Below are 21106 nucleotides of genomic sequence, written 5' to 3'. Positions count from 1 at the left end.
TGGCAGTAGTTTATTGTCCCAAGTAAATTGTTGTGATTTTTTTCACTTGTCCAAATATTTGTTTCATGGTTAGATAAAAGCAGTCTAGCTTTTCATTCCCTGAGAACATAAATATCAAATGTTACAATGTTAGTTAACTCATTTTTAGCCCTGTTGAGCAGGGAAGCAGGCAGTGGTCTATGGAGTGGCCTACATTCCCAATGTTAATCTGCCTTACTTGCTTTCAGGTGGGTCAGATTGGAGAGAGTGAAGAGTGGACCCTCATCCACCAGCTCTCTAATGAGCCAGATGCTCGCTCCATGGAGGTGCCCAACCTCAACCCCTACACATATTATAGGTAAGTCGAGGGAAGAGGGGAAAGGCTAAAAAAAATGTCACGTATCACTGGAAGGAAACATCAACACATGATTTGTAACAATGGATTATTGAAATGCATTCTTTGTCCATAGTTTTATTGGATTTATTTTTTTCTGACAAAGAATTAAGGAACAAGACTTTCAAACAATATGGTCAAAGTGTTGTGAGTTGTTCTACTTACAATATAATTTTCAGGCGCTTCTTTCGCTAACACTGTTGCATATATTTATATTTTCTTCTGCTAATCAGTTTAACATAATAACATTATTAAAGAAACAACTAGGTGGTATGAAGAGGGAAAGATGCTGATCCCAGTCAAGTAATATTGCTGTATTATTGTAGTTGCACAGGGACAGAAAGGCAGGGTGATGATGGTCGTGGTGGTGGTGGTGGTGGCGGCAGCAATGCTTATGATGATAGGAATATAAAGAGGAATCCAGCCAAATCAAGGTCAATCTTTCTTACAGCCTACTTCTCATAAAGCCCAGTTGGAGCTGAACAAGAAGCCTCAAAATTGGCAAAAACCTTCTGTTGCTTCCTGACAATTCATCTTCAGTGCCTTGATACCTCCAAACATGGAGGTTCCATAAGAAAAAACATGGCTAACAGCTATTGATAGATCTATTCTCCATTAAGGTTTTCTTGAAGACCCAACACACAGTTTAGTGATGAAGCATGTAGCCCAGTCTTCACTTGATATCCTTTGCTTCAGAGATGGACACTTCTTTATTTCAGGATACAAGACACATGGCCATTGTGTGACATCCTAGTGATTGCACCCAAAAAGTAGGTAACGTCAGAGCAGAAAAATGGGCAGATTTGGAGCCAAAAGGATTTTTTTTTAAAAAAAAGTTAAACTCCTTTAAAATTTAAGAAAATTCTCCTCCCCTCCCCCCACCCGAAGTCAAATGGAGTTTGCTAAATTCCAGGAGCAAACAATTCAGAAGCTACTTGTTGCCTGAAGGACATGAATTTTCTCCCCTCTGCTTTACTCTATCAAGAAAACAGTTTCCTTCTTGAAGATATCAAACAGACTTCTGTGTGGATGTGACATTGATAGCTTGAATTACAGAAAGGCAGATAGACTTTACCCTCATTACCTTTTATGACAGCTTTCTTTTCATCTCTGGAAAACCATTGGAGAGGACATGGTTTGGCTAAAATTGGGAATGAGGTTTGTGGCACTCCCTACCTTTTCCCTTAAACTTCAAGCACTAGGATGATTACAGAAGTGAATATGGCACCAGATAGGCTTCATGAAAACACTTTTGTAGGGCACTACATAATTGTATGTTATTACATATTACATAGTATATTCATATTATGGCTCCTGCACTGATACTAAGAGGAAAGTGAGAAGAACAGGAAAAAAACAAAACAAAGGGCCAGTGAAGGCATGTGAATGTGGACGTTCAAAATCCTGGAGGAGGAACTTTGCTGTATTCTTTTCCCAACATTAATCCATTTTCTCTTGCTGCCAGTTTCCGGATGCGACAAGTGAACATTGTGGGGACAAGTCCACCCAGCTTGCCTTCCCGCAGGATCCAGACATTGCAGGCTCCACCTGATATATCTCCTGCCAATATTACAGTACGAACAGCCAGTGAAACCAGCCTCTGGCTACGATGGATGGTGAGAACTGTAGCCTAAGTTGTTGTTGTTGTTTAGTCGTTGTGTCCAACTCTTCGTGACCCCATGAACCATATTGCGCCAGGCCTTCCTGTCCTTCACTGTGTAGCCTAAGGAGGCCCCATAATTATTTCTGGAGGGGAAAAAAGCAGGCAATATCAAAACAGGGGAGAAGGTGCAAACCACAGGGGGGCTGGTAACCCTACCATGGTTTCTCTAGTGAGGCAAACAAACTTCAGTAAGTGAATTTGAATTCAAGATGAATAGAGAGACTCATGTGAAGCTAAGAATACTAGTTAAGGCTGGTTCAGAAACTGGGGATATCACTACAATGAAGTATTGGGCAACTGAAATACAATTTCACCCTTTCCATCTTTTATCATGCTACGGTGAGTGGAGAGGTCTAGAAGTACAGCGGAAGGGAAGGGTCAGGGTGTAAAGTGATGGGTCAGGAAGCAAGGGAAGAGGTAAGGGATGGGAATGAAGTAAAGATCAAAAGAAAATAGGTAAATGTCAGAGTTACCAGGGCATCCTAGGCTGTACTTCCTGCACTCCCATTCCGGGTATTTTTGGAGATAGAAGAGTTACAGGGCACCAGCTGAATAATGATAGGCTTAATTTTGAATCAACACATACACTCTTATCCATGATCCCATTTTCCTCAGTCAAAATTATAATTTCCTCATGGCATAATTCTTGTTACCCCTAATAGGAACTTTAATACCACCATTTGTCTAAGATAGAGATGCTACCAGATTAAATTCATTGATGGAATTAAGGTTCTGACTATGTTGGAAGTTTCACATGGTGACTTTATGGATATATTCATGAAGTTTTCTTGATCACAGATCATGATTTCTTGTATTACAGAAATGGCTAGTAGTCACTTTTTCCAAAATGTTTTTCAACTTCCCAGTCTAGCCTACACAGGAGATCTCACATTCAAGTACTAACCAGGATGAACTCATCTTGGCTTCCAAACCCAGATGAGTTTAGACAGGTGCTACCACCTGCTGAGCCTATATTGGAAGTATTTCAATCCAAATCAGAAACTTTCAGTAACATCTGCATTGGATTTGGAAGGCTTTTTAGAAGTTAGATGACTTTCTATGAAGCACAGGAATTAGGATTCAAAACCTTATGAATTCAAATTGATTGCTATTTCATATGCATTCTTTATGAGACAAAAAAAAAAGGAAATCCAACTATTTTTTTTCCCCTCCTTTTGCATGTCTTCTGAATGGAAACCCATTTTCAGTAGTTACCATTTCAATTCAAGAAAGTTACAAGGTAATTTTAAATAAAGAAATCTGGCCATTTCCACTTAGGTAGCCTTTGAAACTGCACCTGTTTTACAAAAGTTAGTGTCTTTTCAGTTGAGTAAGGAAGATGTGACCCTTTTTCGATGTAGCCATTCTAGAGAGGAATAGTAATGGGCCCTCTCTTTTCCCAGCCACTGCCAGAGAGTGAATACAATGGCAGCCCTGAATCGGTGGGCTACCGGCTGCGCTACTCACGTCTTGACGGGCGGAGCCACACACTGACCAACACTATCCATGACCGTGTGGAGCGCGAGTTCACCATTGAGGACCTGGAGGAATGGACTGAGTACCGTGTGCAGGTGCAGGCCTTCAATGCTGTTGGGCCTGGGCCATGGAGTCAGACTGTGGTGGGGCGAACCCGGGAGTCAGGTACACTCTCCACTCCAGCTGTATAAGACAATCTGGTAGGCTTGTCACTGCCTGCTTGGAATTTAACATGTGAAGTTCTGGATAATGTGGTAACATGTATTCTTGTCTGTACTCTTTGTGTATGTAGTACCTTCATCTGGACCCACCAATATCTCAGCACTAGCTACCACTTCCACCTCTATGCTGGTGCGGTGGAATGACATCCCTGAGGCTGATCGAAATGGGTTTATCCTGGGCTACAAGGTGAGTATTAGAAATGCAGGTCTTGATCTGGTAGTCCTTTCCCTACCTGCTTTCTCTTGTGCCGTACTCCAAAGACCTCACCTAAAACATCATATTCTTCCACACCGAATCTCATTGTCTTTCTTCCAGCTTGATCCTGAAGCTCTACCTGCAGACCCCTACCATTGTACAGGATTCCTTGGTGAACATTTTTCAGTCTTTTAATTATTTTGTTCCCAGAAAATGGTCTTGCTTCTTTTCCCACAGGCTTTCCCCTCCTCATTTCCCTTTCTTCAAATCCTGTTTCATGCCATGCCTTCTCCTCCTCCAGGGCTCTCATCCTATCAATTTTACAGGAAGGATGTCAGTTAATAATGCTCCCCTGATTAGCATTGATGAACTGGGGAAAGGGGACTGTTTGGCTTTATTTTTATCAGTGCTTTATCTTCTCTTTTAGATCATGTATAAGGAGAAGGATTCTGATTCAAGGGCCCAGTTCTGGTTAGTGGAAGGCAATGCTTCACGGAGTGCCCAGCTCATAGGCTTGGGAAAATATGTTCTTTATGAGATCCGGGTACTTGCTTTCACCCGCATTGGTGATGGAGTGCCCAGCAATCCACCTATACTTGAGCGCACGCTGGATGATGGTAGGTGTCCTGCAATTACAGGTAGTCCCTGGGCTAAGAACACCCAGTTTACAGACGACCCATAGTTAAGAACAGAACCTATTGTAGCAAAATTCGAGTTCATTACACAATGGTCCAAGTTCATTACACAATACTCCTTATGCAGTATTATACAATACAGTAATACTGTTCCAGCTTATGTACAAATTCACTTAAGGACAGACCTTGGGAACGGAACTCGTTCTTAAACTGGGGACTACCTGTATCTGTCTCTTGGCTATACTTACCTTTAAAAAGATTAGCAACCAAACTTCAACACCATCTTCATTGAAATTGTTCAATAATTCAAGCCTTTATCATACACTTTCTCTAAATTAACATACCATAAATTTCCTTTTGCAACCTTCATACATTTCTCAGTGATCTGCTGAAGAGTACAGTTTTCCTTCACTACTCTGCATGCCCTCCATTCACTCCATTCTACTTCCTTGTGGTATTAACTGGGTCTGATCCCACCTCGCTTTTTGAGATTCTTGAACCCAGCACTTCCTGACAGACAGGTTATCGTTTTAGCCAGTGCGCTACCCTACACTGTCACTATCATTATAAAACCTTGATCCTGCATTATAAGCAGCTCCCCTTCCCCATACACACTGTATCCTGCCCCCCCAAAAACAATATTGGTGTTAGTGTCATGTACCACTGAGTGTGGGTATCTGTGTTTGTGTGCACATTCCATTCTCTGCCTGTATAAGCATATACCTTAATAACTCAACCTCAGCATCCATGGTCTCTTGTCTTGATGTATTCCAGTGCCTGGGCCACCAGTGGGCATTCTCTTCCCTGAAGTGAGAACAACATCTGTACGGCTAATCTGGCAGCCTCCTGCTGCTCCCAATGGTATCATTCTAGGTAAGACAGAGTAGTCCAGAGTGCTTGAGGCTTCTCTCATCTGTCTTTTTGAACAGCAAACAGTGCCACAGAACAAGTATGGCAGGATAAAAAGGGGAACCCACATCAAACCTGTGGGGCTGTGATGGAATGGACTTATGAAGGCCATGCTCAGGGATATAAGCGTGTTCTTAGCCCCCAATGGGAGCGTGGGAAGTTCAAGAAGATGACGCTGGCACCTCCATAAGGAATTCACGGTGTTGTGGCTGGCTGGCTTGGGAACTTGGGTTCAGTCTGGTGAGATTCTGTCTTGAGGTAGAAGCTAGTAAACGCAACAGAACTGTATTTGCATTGTCTCATGGAGTTCTTTGGGCTGAACCTGACAGGGCCAGATCCTTGGACTCTGTTTTGGAATAATTACTCCCATGATCGCAGTTTACTTCCATTGGGAGAACTACTTCTTCAGCTGCCCCAAAGACAGCTATATGGGGTGGCACCCCTTTTTTCCAGACATTTTCTAACACACTGCTATTCTGATTCTGTTCCAGCATACCAGATCACTCACCGTCTCAACACTACAACTGCCAATTCAGCCAACGTAGAAGTCCTCAGCCCCAGCGCACGCCAGTTTACTGCTACCAACCTTAGACCTGAGTCCACCTATCTCTTCCGTATCACAGCACAGACCCGAAAGGGCTGGGGTGAAGCCGCAGAGGCACTAGTAGTCACCACAGAAAAGAGAGGTAATTAGGCCGGGACACAAGCGTATCTAGAATTACATTGTGACAACAATTAGGCATGTCTTACCGGTGGATATATGTTTGTTCTTAAGGACTGTTTTAAAAATTATCTTAAGACAGTGCATGTCTGAGTAACAAACTGGTATTGCAATTAACCCTTTCATTTTCAGCCATTTTTGTACTCAACATTTCCTTTCCTTGTACCACTCCCTACCAATCACTATTCCTTTTTCTCAAAAAGCAAAGAGCTACATATACCTTCCCTCCCATTTCAGTGCATGGAAGAACAGCTTGAGAAAAAGGAGGCGCTACTGAATGGATAAATAGCTCAAGGGAGAAATAAATACGTAAATAAATAAATACCTCAAGATGAAAAGGAGAGAAAGAAGCAGCATTTCAGTTTTTCCCTCACTTTCAAGTTTCAGCCTTATGAGGCTCTGTTTTAATAAAATAAGTCATGACTGACATCCAATTGGGCTTTAAGTCTTCAATTTAATTTTGCAAAATGTTTCAGCCTTTAAGGGTTTCCTGGCAAATTAGGAGGTTAGGTTTCAGGAGATCTCCATAATTGTCCATCTCTTAAATTGCAGATGCATGCAAAAGTTAATATTCTGCAAGTGCGCAAACCGAATTTCTGTGGGTTCAGTATTGATAACAATGCATTAAGCAGGTGGTAAAATTATGAATGGGTAATTTGTATACTACAGATCAGATTCTTATTAAGGCATTTATAGGCAATTGTATCATGCAATAAATTATCAATTATTGCTGAAAACCCATCAGTCTTTCTTCTAATAATGAGCCTATTTCAAGGAAACCCCAATTACTTTCAGACTACAGGAAAAATATGCCCCCTGGTGCTCATCTTTTAAGAAGAGTAGTAGGAGTAAATGCTTTATAGAATATCAATGTCCATATATCAAACACACTCATTTAATAGGCCTATAATATAGTTAATTATGATTGAACTGATCACCATTTCCATATGTTTTGTGACTTTCTCTACATTAATTTTGTTAATATTTTTTCATTCTTCTTACTTAAGCAACTGAACATAATCTGCTGCACCTTTAAGCAAAGGATTATTTGTGAAGCTCGTTATGAATTAAAAATTCTTACCAACCGAACTGTTATTGCTCCCTGCCTTTCATTTAATAATCCTTCTCAAACCTTGTCAACTACTGTCTGCTTTCAGAATGGTTATCCAGACCCTACTGTTTTCATTAAGTTGATATACTGTGCTGTTTTTTAAAAAAAGCAAAGAGGTATTGGAAGCATCACATTAAACTGTATGAATGGATGAACCATCTGTGATCACACAGAAGCAACATTTTAAAATGAAAAACTGGGATTTGTAGGAAACCAATGAATATACTAGACATCAAAGCCAATTAGATAATGTTTGGGATTAAGTACAGAAGGAAAAGATACATGTTTAGATTAATAAAGGGTCAGGATTCTTGTGCACAAGAATCCTGAAAATAATCTCTGACCTAACCCTATCGTTACTATATCTGTTTTCATCCCATGCTTCTAGCTTTCAGTGATCTGTATCTTTCTTATCTCCCAGATCGTCCCCAGCCACCCAGCAAGCCAATTGTGTTGCAGGAAGATGTCAAGGCTAGGAACGTGCTATTGTCCTGGGAGCCAGGCAGTGATGGGCTCTCACCAGTCCGGTATTATACTGTGCAAACACGAGAACTCCCTGATGGGAAATGGATGTTGCATTCTGCATCTGTCAAGCACAACACCACATCCTTCATAGTGAACAGGTGAGGCAGGAATTGATGCAATGCAGGAGGCATTTATTTAGAAGGGAAAACCGTTGTTCAATGTTCCAATTTGTCAGTCTGTTCTGTACCCAGATAATCCAAGATTGTATACCCCATTTAGAGGGTGTCATCCCAATGTGAACTGAGTTTTCATACCTTCCTCTAAGTCTGGAATTAGGACTAGCTGTTGAATCACACAGCTACATCAGGACAGCTTTTCCAAAGGCCTTAGGAATGAAGGGAATTGCTGGTCTTGGAATGAAAAAAAAATGTTAGGAGGTAGGGCTTGGCAGGCAGAAGGCAGCAAAACATGTGGGAAGTTGTTCTTCCAAAACCAAACCAGATACCATGCATTCTGTTTGCAGATTGAAGCCATTCACCACCTACAAATTCCGTGTTAAGGCAACCAATGACATTGGTGACAGTGAATACAGTGAAGAGTCAGAATCACTCACCACACTACAGGCTGGTATGCAAACATGTGAGGTCATGAATTACTACCAAATGTGAAACCTTTTTCCTCCAGTCTTGAGAATAGAGGTGATCATGCAATGTAAATGAGAATTCAGTGAATGCATTGCAGCATTCATAGGAATACTGATTATCTTTCCCCAGTCTGTCTGAAAAGATCTCATCTCTGAGATTTACTAGCTCTACAACCAGACAAAAGAAACAAAACAAAATCAGGACAAGGAAAGAGTAAAGAAGGGGGGTCACCTCTTCTCTGCTATCTGATCCCCCCTTTGTATAATAACCCGTCTCACATCTAACCCTATTAGGATCCACCACTATCTTTCCCCTGTTGTAGATTTATCTCTTATGTTTTATTGGTAGCAGCCTTGTTTGTGTTAGAATACAAGGGAAGAAGCCATAAATAAAGCTGGCTGTTATGGGAGGCAAACTTTCCAATGTGATAAACTGAGCAGGTTGATACAATTGGGATTCAGTTTAGAGAAAAGTGTTAGGCACAATTAAGATGAGCAATAGAAGTATAATAGAAACTGAAGATAGAAAATATAACGATGTGAAGTCGGTGGAGAAACTAATGAAAAGAATGATAAACAGAGGAAACAAGTGGCCCTTAACAAATTAAGAGAGGGCATAGATGGGGTTGTAAAAAGGCCAAGATAAACCTATTACAACTATATCAGTGAAGTATTCCATCAGCAAATAATCTTGCTTTAGGATCATGGTATCCTCCAATTAGCTAGGAAATTGTAATCACATCTGCTCTTCATCTCCAAAAAGAAGTTGTCATTTAAACTTCTGCAAAAGGTGATGTCTCCATAGCTTGTATTTCCTAGTGTTCTTTGCATCATAATAAGAGCTTGAGTATTTGACTTGTATTTCTTCTTCTCAGCCCCAGAGGAAGCTCCCACCATTTTGTCAGTGACACCACACACCACCACATCAGTGTTGATCCGCTGGCAGGTAGAGTAGCATATTCTTTAATTCATTTCCTCATTTTAACTCTGAATAAAAGAATCAGAACATTCAAGGATTCCTGCATTTTTAAGAAATGTTTTTGGTCCCTGTACTATACTGTACAGTCTTTGGCATAGTGCTCCAAGCTTGTTTTCCTGAGGGAAGAAGTAATTCCACTTATGCAACCTTATACAAATAAATCTGAACAAAGATAGTGGGATTGCAACTTATTTTGAATAAACAGAAGTATTCCTAGTTCCTTATTTACTCCCATCCAACATTGTTATTCAAGCTGATAACTAACACAAAGGAAGATTCTGCATTCACAGTAGGGTAGTTGGCTTTGCTGTTGAAACACAGGCTATCATAAATGGATCTTGTGTCCCAGGATTTATGGGAAAGGCTGAACCTCCTTGCAGTGTAAAGAGAAGAACTTCAGTTGGCATGCGTATAGTGGAGGGGGGCAGAGAAAAGGTAACATAAAGGTATTTAAAGTGGAATTCGTGAAAAGCAGCTTGTGGAATGTTGATGTGAGATCAAGAGAAAGCTGGAGGGATCTGAAGTGGACAGTTGGACTATTTCAACCCATTAATCCTCAGTTCTGGGGCGTCTTCTGCCTATATCCCTGGATTCCATCCTGCTAGCAGGAGTAGCTTTTTAGCAGCTCTTGGCTAGGCCACAGAAGGGGACAGCATGAAAGGACGAAAGCACAATATCCCCCAGAATCATCACATTTGGAGATACTGCCATGGGTAATCTGTGCTTACAAGAGTCGCTTTTGCATTCACTGTGTCTTTGTATACAGGCCCCATCTGAGGACAAAATCAATGGCATCTTGCTAGGCTTCCGCATCCGCTATCGGGAGCTGGCATACGAAGGTGTGCGAGGCTTTATTGCACGTAGCGTGGGCAATCCCAATGCCAGATGGACAGAGCTGACCCGTAAGTATGCAGAGGGAGAATGTATGAATTGAGGATAATTAGAATGTCGTTCACTCACCAGACTTTACAGTAAATGATTGCATATCATTCCCAAGCAAATTGCTCAGAAAACCTGGTCCTAAGGATTGTGCTGGTTTTCTCAATGTTTCCTACAGTGATATGGCTTATATTCAGAAACTTCTCCTATGCTAATGAATCCAGAAACTGTCCTAGAGCAATATGTGATTGAACTTGTGCTGAAAATGCTAATTCCAGCAAGGAGCCAGTGTATCCATCGAAAATCCAAAACAGCACTATCCAGGATTCCTCTTTCTGATCCATCATAGTTTGAAATAATCTCTTTTTCAAGATATATTAAAATACACCATAAACAATACTTTGAGAATTGGAAAACCTATTCCCCCAAGTTTATGTACAGTATTTAATAATGCATGTATCATATAGATTAATCAAACAATTGTGTAAAAACTGCAAGGCATTCCACTGTACAGATATAACATTCCAGTTACTTATTAATGAAAATATACCCAGACCCACTATTATAGGCTCACAAAAATGCACAAGCAGAAACATCCAACATACAAACTTCCCCTGAAGGGAATATCTGGAGCAGTTGTTTATGGCCTTTTGTTGCATCAGACCACAGCTGTATTTGTTCCTCTTCTGGTTGCAGCCTTTGTGTCAGTGTGTCAGTCCTTAGCAGCTCAGGCTCTTGGCTGCCAGAGGGGGGCTTTTATGGATGCAGAATGATGGGACATGTATATCCAACCTATCTTAATGCCTGTACTAGAATCTGGGCAATTCTGTCTTTTGAAGCTTTGATTGCCCTAGCTGTTTGTCACCTTCCCCACCCCTTCACCTGTTCTCTGGAGACCCCTCAATGTTCTTTGCTTGGACTGAGAAGTTCTGCCTGAGCTGTTCTCTTCCCCAATAATGATGTTGCTTAGTTCAGCTTGTGTTGTCCAAGTGTTTCTAGACATGTAGCTAACCTTGTACTGCCTGCTTTCCCCTTCTGACTACCTGCCATCCCACAGCAATATACGCCATGAGGAACCTGAGCGAGGCCTCCCTCACACAATACGAGCTGGACAGTAAGTGGGTGCTCCCTCTTTTGTCTGTACCCTGGTCTCTGCTTGTGTCTCTGGACCCGTGTACATGAAGCAATTCCTTCTTGCGCTCAACAGGATTGTTGGAGATGATGCAAATTGCAGTCAGCATGTCTAGAAGGAAAGATGCTGTAGGCTACAGCCATGTTTCTCAGAGCTAAGGGTAGTGGGTGTGGGTGTTTTGTTTTGTTTTTAGATTTTTTATCCTGCCTTTATTATTTTTATAAATAACTCAAGGCAGTGAACATACCTAATGCTCCTTCCTCCTCCTATTTTCTCCACAACAACCTTGTGGGGTGAATTGGGCTGAGAGAGAATGACTGCCCAAAGTTACTCAGCTGGCTTTCATACCTAAGGCAGGACTAGAACTCACGGTCTTCTGGTTTCTAATCTGGTGCCTTTACCGCTGCCAAATCCAACAATTAGTAAGTTTATTCTTTCTAAAAACTTTCTGCAAATTTTTCCTGAGTATATTACAAAAAATAACCACAACAGAACCCATTTTGAGAACCCATTCAAGTAACAGAACAAATGTAGTTCACACTGATCAATAGCTTATAGTAGCTTATCCAGGAAAGTGTCTTTCCATGTCACATAAGTGCTGTATCATAATTGCAATAGGATGAAATGGAGAAATAGAAATAGAAAGGAGAAGAACATCCTCTTTGGGGTATTGAAAGAGAGATGGGGAAATGAGCTCCAGGAATCATGGAAATGAATGGAGGTGATAGGAACCTCCCTTGAACAATTTAAGTCCTGTTCCCATTGTTTAAAATGGCACCTTTACTCACATCTATAGTTAGGACCTTTTTTCCTTTAAGGTTTACATATTAGAAATCATGCAATAAACCAGAGATCTTCCTCAGGTTTGTGCTGGGTTTTTTGTTTTGTTTTGTTTTTGTTTTTGGTCAGGAACAATATTAAGCCTCCATTTTCCAATTTAAAGAGTTAGGGCAGGAAGTAGGACATGCCACTGTAGCCAGATTCTCAAGCAAATAATAGTGGGAGGAAAATGAGAGGAGACTAAACAGAAGGTATGTGCTGTTACTGCGGAGGCAGCCCAGATAAGCTCTTCTTCTGACTTCTGGATGATCACCGACTTTCTCCATCTTTGCAGATCTGAACAAACACCGTCGCTATGAGATCCGAATGAGCGTCTACAATGCTGTGGGTGAAGGGCCCACCAGTTCACCACAAGAGGTCTTTGTTGGTGAGGCTGGTAAGTTGAACATCTGCTTTGTAGGAGTCAATCTATTTTGGGTCTCCATGTCATTTATTACCTGCCCATCTGGGTTATGTAGGATTAGCTCAGGGTTAAATCATAAAGGTTTTTGACAGATTGCCTGCAGCTGTTGGGGAAGCCCATTAGAATCAACTCCAGTAATAAGCAACAGATCCATTCTTTCCTCAATAAAGAGATGGCTGTCAGGAGGACGCCAGCAGGCTTGCGTCCCAAGGCATTTGTATGAAGCATTTTGAGGTAAAAGTCTGGTTTAAAGCAAAGCAACTCCTGCCTCTCTATGGATGCATGAGCTTTTGCTTCTCAGTCCAGTGCATCCTGACTTCCACTCTCTTTGCTTTCTGCAGTCCCCACAGCTGCACCACAGAATGTGGCTATCCAAAGCATCACAGCTACCCAACTCGACATTACTTGGGAGCCGCCACCTCCTGAGACCCAGAATGGAGACATCCAAGGCTACAAGGTAACTACACAGTGGAGGGAAGGGAAGGATCTTGCCTGGCGGTGGATTGGTGCACTTTTTACCCTGAGAAATGTTTAAGGATGTGGGCCAGAATCCTCTTCCTGGTATGAATTGGGAACAGACTTACAGCTGTTGCTGTTTCTTCTGGCATTGTTACATAGATACATCACAGTGTATTTTTCTTTGTTGCTATACTGGCTAATCTTTTAGGAATCCTTGCATTAATGGAGATTAGGGTCCAATGTCAGGCTAAATGGCATCACAGAAAGTTTTATGGCACACTGAAAATTAACATGTTCATTAATCCATAACATTTCATGACTACGTAATGTCTACTGTGTATTAGAATTGCCTGGAATTATCCAGAGTTATAGGTGTATTCACTGATGGGTGGGTGGGTGGAAAACAGCATGAAATAAAATACAGGAAGTATAGACAATGATAATTACCTGTGGTCATTCATAAAACAGTAATTGGTGAACACAGGCATTCTGGAGACAATAAGTTAATTTTTTAGATGGCACAGTACTTTCACTTGTTTTTGCTGTAATAGATTAACCTAAGAGTCTCCTTCCGGAAAGAAATATTTTTCAGTATCTTCCAGTCTCCTTCTTGCTCTTTTTAAAGCCAGGTGTTATTCTGCCTGTTTTTATTTTGTTTTAATAATAGGGATGAGCAACTTGCCAAGGGACACAACACAACCTCAGGAGGCCTTCCGATATCATGGTGGTGTGATCCCTCCTATTCCCATCCTCTAAACCTATTCTAAACCCTGAAAAACACCCACAGTACTATCAAAATTGGTTGCACAATTTTGGGTGCCGGGGTACTAGAACTGGTTAGACCCACCTCAAATGCTATGCCCAGTTCTAAGTACCTCATTTTAAGAAAAAAAATTAATGGAACAAGTGTAAAGAAGAGCAACAAGGATGATTGGGGATGGAAACATACAAGGAGAAACTAGAAACTGGGTGGGGGCATGATAGAATGTTAAAAATACTTGAAAGGATGTCACACAGAAGAGCAAGACCTGGTTTCTATCATTCCAGAGAGCAGAACATGGGATAATAATCTTAAATGACAGGAAGGCAGTTTCCAGTTGAGTGTTATGAAAAAAGTTCTGCATGGAACAATTCAATCATGGAACCAACTATTATGGGAGGTGGTGGAATGTTCAGGGATGCTTTAATCTGGAATTCTGCATCAAGCATAATGATTTCTTTCAACACTGTGATTCTATGAAATGAGGTATTGGGAGCCACATGCAACCTGTGTACTAACAATTAATGTAGTGCAGCAGTTAAGATGTTTTACTAGGAGAGGGGAGACCCAATTCTAGTCCACCCTCATCCATAGAAGCTCACTGGGTGAGTTTGGGTGATTGCCTCTTGCTCAATTCAATTTATGCCAAAGGACTACTGCAGAGAAAAATAAGAGGAGAGATCACTATGTACAGTGGGGCAAAAAAGTATTTAGTCAGCCACCAATTGTGCAAGTTCTCCCACTTAAAAAGATGAGAGAGGCCTGTAATTTTCATCATAGGTATACCTCAACTATGAGAGACAAAATGGGGGGAAAAATCCAGAAAATCACATTGTCTGATTTTTAAAGAATTTATTTGCAAATCATGGTGGAAAATAAGTATTTGGTCACCTACAAACAAGCAAGATGTCTGGCTCTCCAGACCTGTAACTACTTCTTTAAGAGGCTCCTCTGTCCTCCACTCGTTACCTGTAGTAATGGCACCTGTTTGACCTTGTTATCAGTATAAAAGACACCTGTCCACAACCTCAAACAGTCACACTCCAAACTCCACTATGGCCAAGATCAAAGAGCTGTTGAAGGACACCAGAAACAAAACTGTAGACCTGCACCAGGCTGGGAAGACTGAATCTGCAATAGGCAAGCAGCTTGGTGTGAAGAAATCAACTGTGGGAGCAATAATTAGAAAATGGAAGACATACAAGACCAATGATAATTTCCCTCGATCTGGGGCTCCACGCAAGATCTCACCCTGTGGGGTCAAAATGATCACAAGAACGGTGAGCAAAAATCCCAGAACCACACGGGGGGACCTAGTGAATGACCTGCAGAGAGCTGGGACCAAAGTAACAAAGGCTACCATCAGTAACACACTACGCCGCCAGGGACTCAAATCCTGCAGTGCCAGACGTGTCCCCCTGCTTAAGCCAGTACATGTCCAGGCCCGTCTGAAGTTTGCTAGAGAGCATTTGGATGATCCAGAAGAGGATTGGGAGAATGTCATATGGTCAGATGAAACCAAAGTAGAACGTTTTGGTCTAAACTCAACTCATTGTGTTTGGAGGAGAGAGAATGCTGAGTTGCATCCAAAGAACACCATACCTACTGTGAAGCATGGGGGTGGAAACATCATGCTTTGGGGCTGTTTTTCTGCAAAGGGACCAGGACGACTGATCCGTGTAAAGGAAAGAATGAATGGGGCCATGTATCGTGAGATTTTGAGTGAACACCTCCTTCCATCAGCAAGGGCATTGAAGATGAAATGTGGCTGGGTCTTTCAGCATGACAATGATCCCAAACACACCGCCCGGGCAACGAAGGAGTGGCTTCGTAAGAAGCATTTCAAGGTCCTGGAGTGGCCTAGCCAGTCTCCAGATCTCAACCCCATGGAAAACCTTTGGAGGGAGTTGAAAGTCCGTGTTGCCCAGCGACAGCCCCAAAACATCACTGTTCTAGAGGAGATCTGCATGGAGGAATGGGCCAAAATACCAGCAACAGTGTGTGAAAGCCTTGTGAAGACTTTCAGAAAACGTTTGACCTCTGTCATTGCCAACAAAGGATATATAACAAAGTATTGAGATGAACTTTTGATATTGACCAAATACTTATTTTCCACCATGATTTGCAAATAAATTCTTTAAAAATCAGACAATGTGATTTTCTGGATTTTTTTCCCCGTTTTGTCTCTCATAGTTGAGGTATACCTATGATGAAAATTACAGGCCTCTCTCATCTTTTTAAGTGGGAGAACTTGCACAGTTGGTGGCTGACTAAATACTTTTTTGCCCCACTGTACACCACTTTGAGCTCCTGAAGGAAAGGCAGAACATAAATAAATAATAAGTATACACATATATCACAACTTGCCCCACTGGTATTTCATAGTGGGAGCACGTCTGCAGCAGCCCCACATCTAGAATGGAAACTTACAAAGAAAAAAACACAGTTCCACCCTTTACCTGTAAGTGATGCTGTTGGGTTTCAAATAGATCACTGGGATTTCATGCCTGATTCACTGTCATCAGGGATGCTTTTGCTCCTGGGGATGCTCTTTCTTGTTTCTGTATATATTCCAGATGTGTAAAGGACTACCTTTAAAGCTCACATAGTGTAGGCATGATTGTCTTATAAATCAGCCTTCTCCATTCTAGTGCATTCCTAATATGTTGGACTAACTCAGATGATTCTCCAGCTAGCCTGGCAGGCTGGTTGTTTATTTTATTTATTTATTTAGTTAGTTGGTTAACTTGTATTCTGCCTGACTCTGGGTGGCTCACAACAATCAAAGACATTACAATAAAGTCGATTAAAAAAATAAAGATAAAAGATAGCAAGCACAATGAAGTAAGGAGTTTCACTCTCCCTCACCAAAGGCCTGATGAAAAGCCAGGTTATTATATTATTATAATAGTCACAAAACCAGTATGTTTTCTGGAGTACATTCTGTCTATAATTGCATTTCTCAACCAAATATCCTGCATTTGTACAGACATTTAACCCCTATTTATAATGTAATGTAATGTAATGTAGTTCAGTGCAGTGCAACGCAACGCAACGCAACGCAACACAATACATATAATCATAGATTATAACCACTATAATAATATAGGGGTTAAAATTGTATAGGGGTTAAATGCCTATACAAATGCAGGACATTTGGCTGAGGAAAGCAATTATAGACAGATATGTTCTATTGGTTTTTTGACCTCATGATATGCAATGAAAGCTATAAAAGAAGTGGCCTTCTGTCATTCCCCCAAATCCAGCATCGCAAACTGCTAAAAGGCCACCTTGATCTGTTTTCCCCAGGTTGTGCTGTTGAAAGTACTTTATGGAGCTAGAAGTGTTCTCTTGCCAATCTTAGGCAAGCATCATCTGGCTTCATATGTCCAATCAGGGATCAAGGGGACATTTTAGAAGCAAACCAAGTGACCTTTGGGAAAAGTTGCTTTCTTGTTTCCTAAGAAACTGCAAGGGTGCCAAGAAGCGTTGCCATGGAACCTGTTTGTTGCCGTCTCTTTGGTACCATGACTTCATGGCTTAGCAGGAAGGTCCAGTTTCTCTGTGGAAATCTGGATATCACCCAAAAGTGACTTCAGAATTACACTGTGTATCACCCAATTCACCCCATAAACCAAGATTAAAAATGAATTGCTTACATAGTCTTGCCTAGTTCAGGAATGAATATTACTTAATCTTGATCTTTTCTGGTAATTCAAAGAATATGCCTACCATATTGAGATCCTCTGCTTTAAAATACATTTTCAGGGACTGAATTTGTCCCACCTCCTCTAGGGATATTTGTTTCACATGCCAGCTTAAAAATTCTTGGAACAATATGGTAGTTAACAATAAAAAATACGTTTGGAGATTCAGCATTGTCACATATCCCCTTTTTGTGAGTGTCCTTTTCTTATCTTTTTGTTCTTAAAAATTAAAGCAAAATCCCACAAACTCTGGGAGACTTCTGCAGGCTCTATTTGTCTTGCTGATACCACTAAATCCCAGTGTTGCCATCCTTTGATTGGCAGTTCCACCACTCGGGTATCATCACCACTTCTTCCTTACATTAAGGAAAAGAGAAAGGGAAATGCTTTGTGAAGTTCCACCCTTAGACAGATATCAAGCTTGAAGCAAGGGGGAAATAATGCTTGTGTAATCATTACCTGTGTATTTATGAGGCAGAAATCTCAGCGTCTTTGAATTCCTCGGGTAACTAGGCAGTTATTAAATGGGCCATTGCTTTTTCAATTTCTCAGTGTGCTGTGGTAAGTGACAAACACCTAGGCAGATGTGGCTGGTCTCAGAAAAGCTAGGCAGGGTCAAACCAGGTTAGTTATTTGATGGGAGATCTCTAGGAAATCTCATGGCTTTTTTTTTTTAAATCCGTTCAGTCATGTCCAATTCTCGAAGACTGTCTGGACAAGTCCCTGCAGTTTTCTTGGCAAGGTTTTTCAGAAGTGGTTTGCCATTGTCTGCTTCCTAGGGCTGAGAGAAAGTGATTGGCCTAAGGTCACTCAGCTGGCTTTGTGCCTAGGTGAGACTAGAACTCACGGTCTCCCAGTTTCTAGCCTGATGCCTTAACCACTACACCAAACTGGCTCTTATGGCTATAGACCAGACTGAAAAATGTTAAAAGATACCAGAAGAAGACAATGTAGTCACCAGGAATCAAGCTTGACTCAAGGGAGACTTAATTCTTTCTCTTGAAGAGCACAATGTATCACCTAGTTATTAGATGATTATAGTTTATTAATTCATTAGCACTGTCAAAAAGCTTCTTTCTGCTTAAGAGTCACTTAAATGCAACCATGTCTTTGAGATGGTGCTGAAGAATCCAGGTGTGAGGCTTAGGTTAATAGGATGGGAGTACATAGAGAGAAGCAACTCTGAAAGAAAAGGTATGATTCATAATCACTGGAATGAAAACTTGTTAGTCTGGGAAAATGTGACTTTTCACATCCACATTTTAGAATGGAAGAGTAGGATCACGTGCCAAGGCCAAAGAGAGAAGTAAATGTTTTTATGCCATCCTTTTGCCTCTTATTTTCTCCTGTGTGTTTTCCTTCTATATCCTCTGATTGTGTTCAATTTCCCCTGCTCCACAGATTTATTTCTGGGAGGCTCAGCGGCAGAATGAAACTGAAAGGGTGAAAACACTCTTCCTACCAGAAAGCGGTGTCAAACTCAAGAATCTGACAGGCTACACTCCCTACCTCATCACTGTCCTTGCCTTCAATGCTGCAGGTGATGGCCCCCGCAGTACCCCTATCAAGGGTAGGACCCAGCAAGCAGGTAGGTTACATAGCAGGAGAGGCACTGGCCAATAGACATTTAGGGGTGGGGGGAGGGACTGTTCTTTTACAGAGCATCAGTTGGCAAACACTGTGCTGAAGTGGGCAGATGCCCAGTCATAGCTGATGTTCAATCACTGTTTTACTAATTTCTCAATTAGTGGATCTGGACCCAACACTAGGTCTCAGTATTATTCAGGTAGGTCTTGTTTGTTCATTTATAAAACACTTTTGGGGGGTTCTCCAACTTCATAATGACTCTGGGCAGCTTACAATTTTTTTAAAAAGGCAAGAAATATCAGAAAAGAACAGAAAAAAACAATAGTCACCCACAGGGAACAATAAAAACCCTCTTTCCTGTCCAAAACCCAACCTAAAGAGGTTCAACAACCATATAGCCCAAAGCATAGTGGAAGAGCCAGACTTTCAAGGCTTGTTTAAAGGCAGGGAGGGAGGGTTTGTTGAAGCTTTCTAGCCTCCACCCCACCTGTTTCTCAATACATGTTTAAGCACATTTGGAATACTTTTGAATTAGATATATCTTTCAGACCGGTGCTGGCATCCATTAGGTATACATATGTACCAATAGAAGAGAATATATGAATATATGTTTCATTACCCAGCTAGGTGACATCATCAGTGTGCACTGATCATGTTACCTGGATGGGTAATGAAATGTCTGCAATCAAACAACCAAGCTCAGAAAGCACCAAGGACTCCATAGTATACATATGTCTTCACTTTGCTAGTCTAGGGCTTCCAGAGAACATCACCTGCTTAATGTTCATTCTCAGCTGTCTCCAAATTAGTCAACAGCTGAATGACCATAGATTCTGCCCACGTCACAGTTTCTGGTTGTGAATTAGCAAAATCCTTTCATCTGTCCTCCATAGGAAGAAAGAAAATAATTCGTTAGAATCCCTGTTCTCCCACTCCATCTATACATTTGTCTATGTTTATGTGGTGGTTTGAAAACAAAATCCCTTCTGACAGCCTGAAAGGTAGTGCTAAGGGAAGATCAGTTATAAAATAATAAATAAATGCCACTGAATGTGGAAGCTCTAGGGTGATATAGCAATTTGTCTGTGTTCAAAAGCCTTTTATAGTACCCGTGATTATGCCAATATATCAGTAAACCTGCATTCAAAAGACATTCCAAGAGGGAGTGGGGTGGATGGTGAAAGAAGATCAACTATAAAAATGCATAGCAAAATTGGAAGGTCCATGAAAAGATGGCAAACTTCTGTAGATAGGAAGAAGATTGACTGCTAATTTTATTTTGGATAAAAATAAAATATTGAAGCTGGGAACAGGAACCAGAAGGCAAAGGATGTGGCAGAATACCTATCCCATGAAAACTGATTGCTTCCATGGGCTGCAGAGAATCCCCATGGTCAAACAGCGTAGCAGTAATGCTGCACGTTTCAGTGGCCTCTTTGCTTGGAAAGATGCAAGGGAAGTCTGAAGAGATGTCAGAAATAGAAAAACATTCGTGTTAATACATGAGTCAGTAGACAGGGCATTCTCCTGGTGAACTAAGAAAGGTGTCTCCCATATAGAGGTAACTTCAGATAACTTAAAGATGAGTGGAAAGAATTACAACGAGATTAAGAGTTGTTGTTATTATTGATATTCCCCTCAAAAATGTTCTGTGCTCTGGCTTCATTCACTTTGCCACTGTTGTGGCCTCATTATTCAGCCCTCGCAAATGGGCTTGAAGTCTGAAGTTTCCCAGCCTCATTTATTTACTTCTTGTTATAAAAGGGTACAGTATTGCCTAGTGTCAAATGACACTGACATGTTCCCCACCTCTGCTGTTCCCTTTCAATGCCAGGTCAAAGAACCATGAAAGGAATCTATTCTTGTCTCAGAACATAAGGATGTTTTGTAATTGGTTTGAGAATGATAGGGCCAAGAATGCTCTGTCGTAAATGAATAAAATCACAG

General features: G+C 41.2%; 1 protein-coding gene across 7 annotated transcripts in view; it reads left to right on the top strand.

Moving 5' to 3' along the window:
• Positions 1-21106, top strand: part of SDK2 (sidekick cell adhesion molecule 2) — a 365800-nt gene that overhangs the window by 318993 nt on the left and 25701 nt on the right. For 5 of the 7 annotated variants that reach the window (XM_088138347.1, XM_088138346.1, XM_088138350.1 and 2 more), the window contains 15 exons: positions 228-337; positions 1839-1989; positions 3440-3677; positions 3805-3920; positions 4357-4546; positions 5339-5437; positions 5965-6159; positions 7727-7928; positions 8294-8397; positions 9289-9359; positions 10159-10294; positions 11329-11385; positions 12518-12619; positions 12988-13103; positions 18974-19160. In XM_088138347.1, the coding sequence (XP_087994473.1) occupies positions 228-337; positions 1839-1989; positions 3440-3677; positions 3805-3920; positions 4357-4546; positions 5339-5437; positions 5965-6159; positions 7727-7928; positions 8294-8397; positions 9289-9359; positions 10159-10294; positions 11329-11385; positions 12518-12619; positions 12988-13103; positions 18974-19160 (2074 nt within the window). The remainder of the gene's footprint in view (positions 1-227; positions 338-1838; positions 1990-3439; positions 3678-3804; positions 3921-4356; positions 4547-5338; positions 5438-5964; positions 6160-7726; positions 7929-8293; positions 8398-9288; positions 9360-10158; positions 10295-11328; positions 11386-12517; positions 12620-12987; positions 13104-18973; positions 19161-21106) is intronic. The other 2 variants (XM_088138345.1, XM_088138344.1) reach the window with 1 other exon arrangement.

The sequence above is a fragment of the Python bivittatus genome, unplaced genomic scaffold (assembly GCF_059951505.1).
Source record: "Python bivittatus isolate LINGU-HERP-01145 unplaced genomic scaffold, Pbiv_v1 ctg000220_np1212, whole genome shotgun sequence".
In the NCBI taxonomy this organism is placed as follows: Eukaryota; Metazoa; Chordata; class Lepidosauria; order Squamata; family Pythonidae; genus Python; species Python bivittatus.
This window is presented reverse-complemented; position numbering and strand designations above follow the sequence as displayed.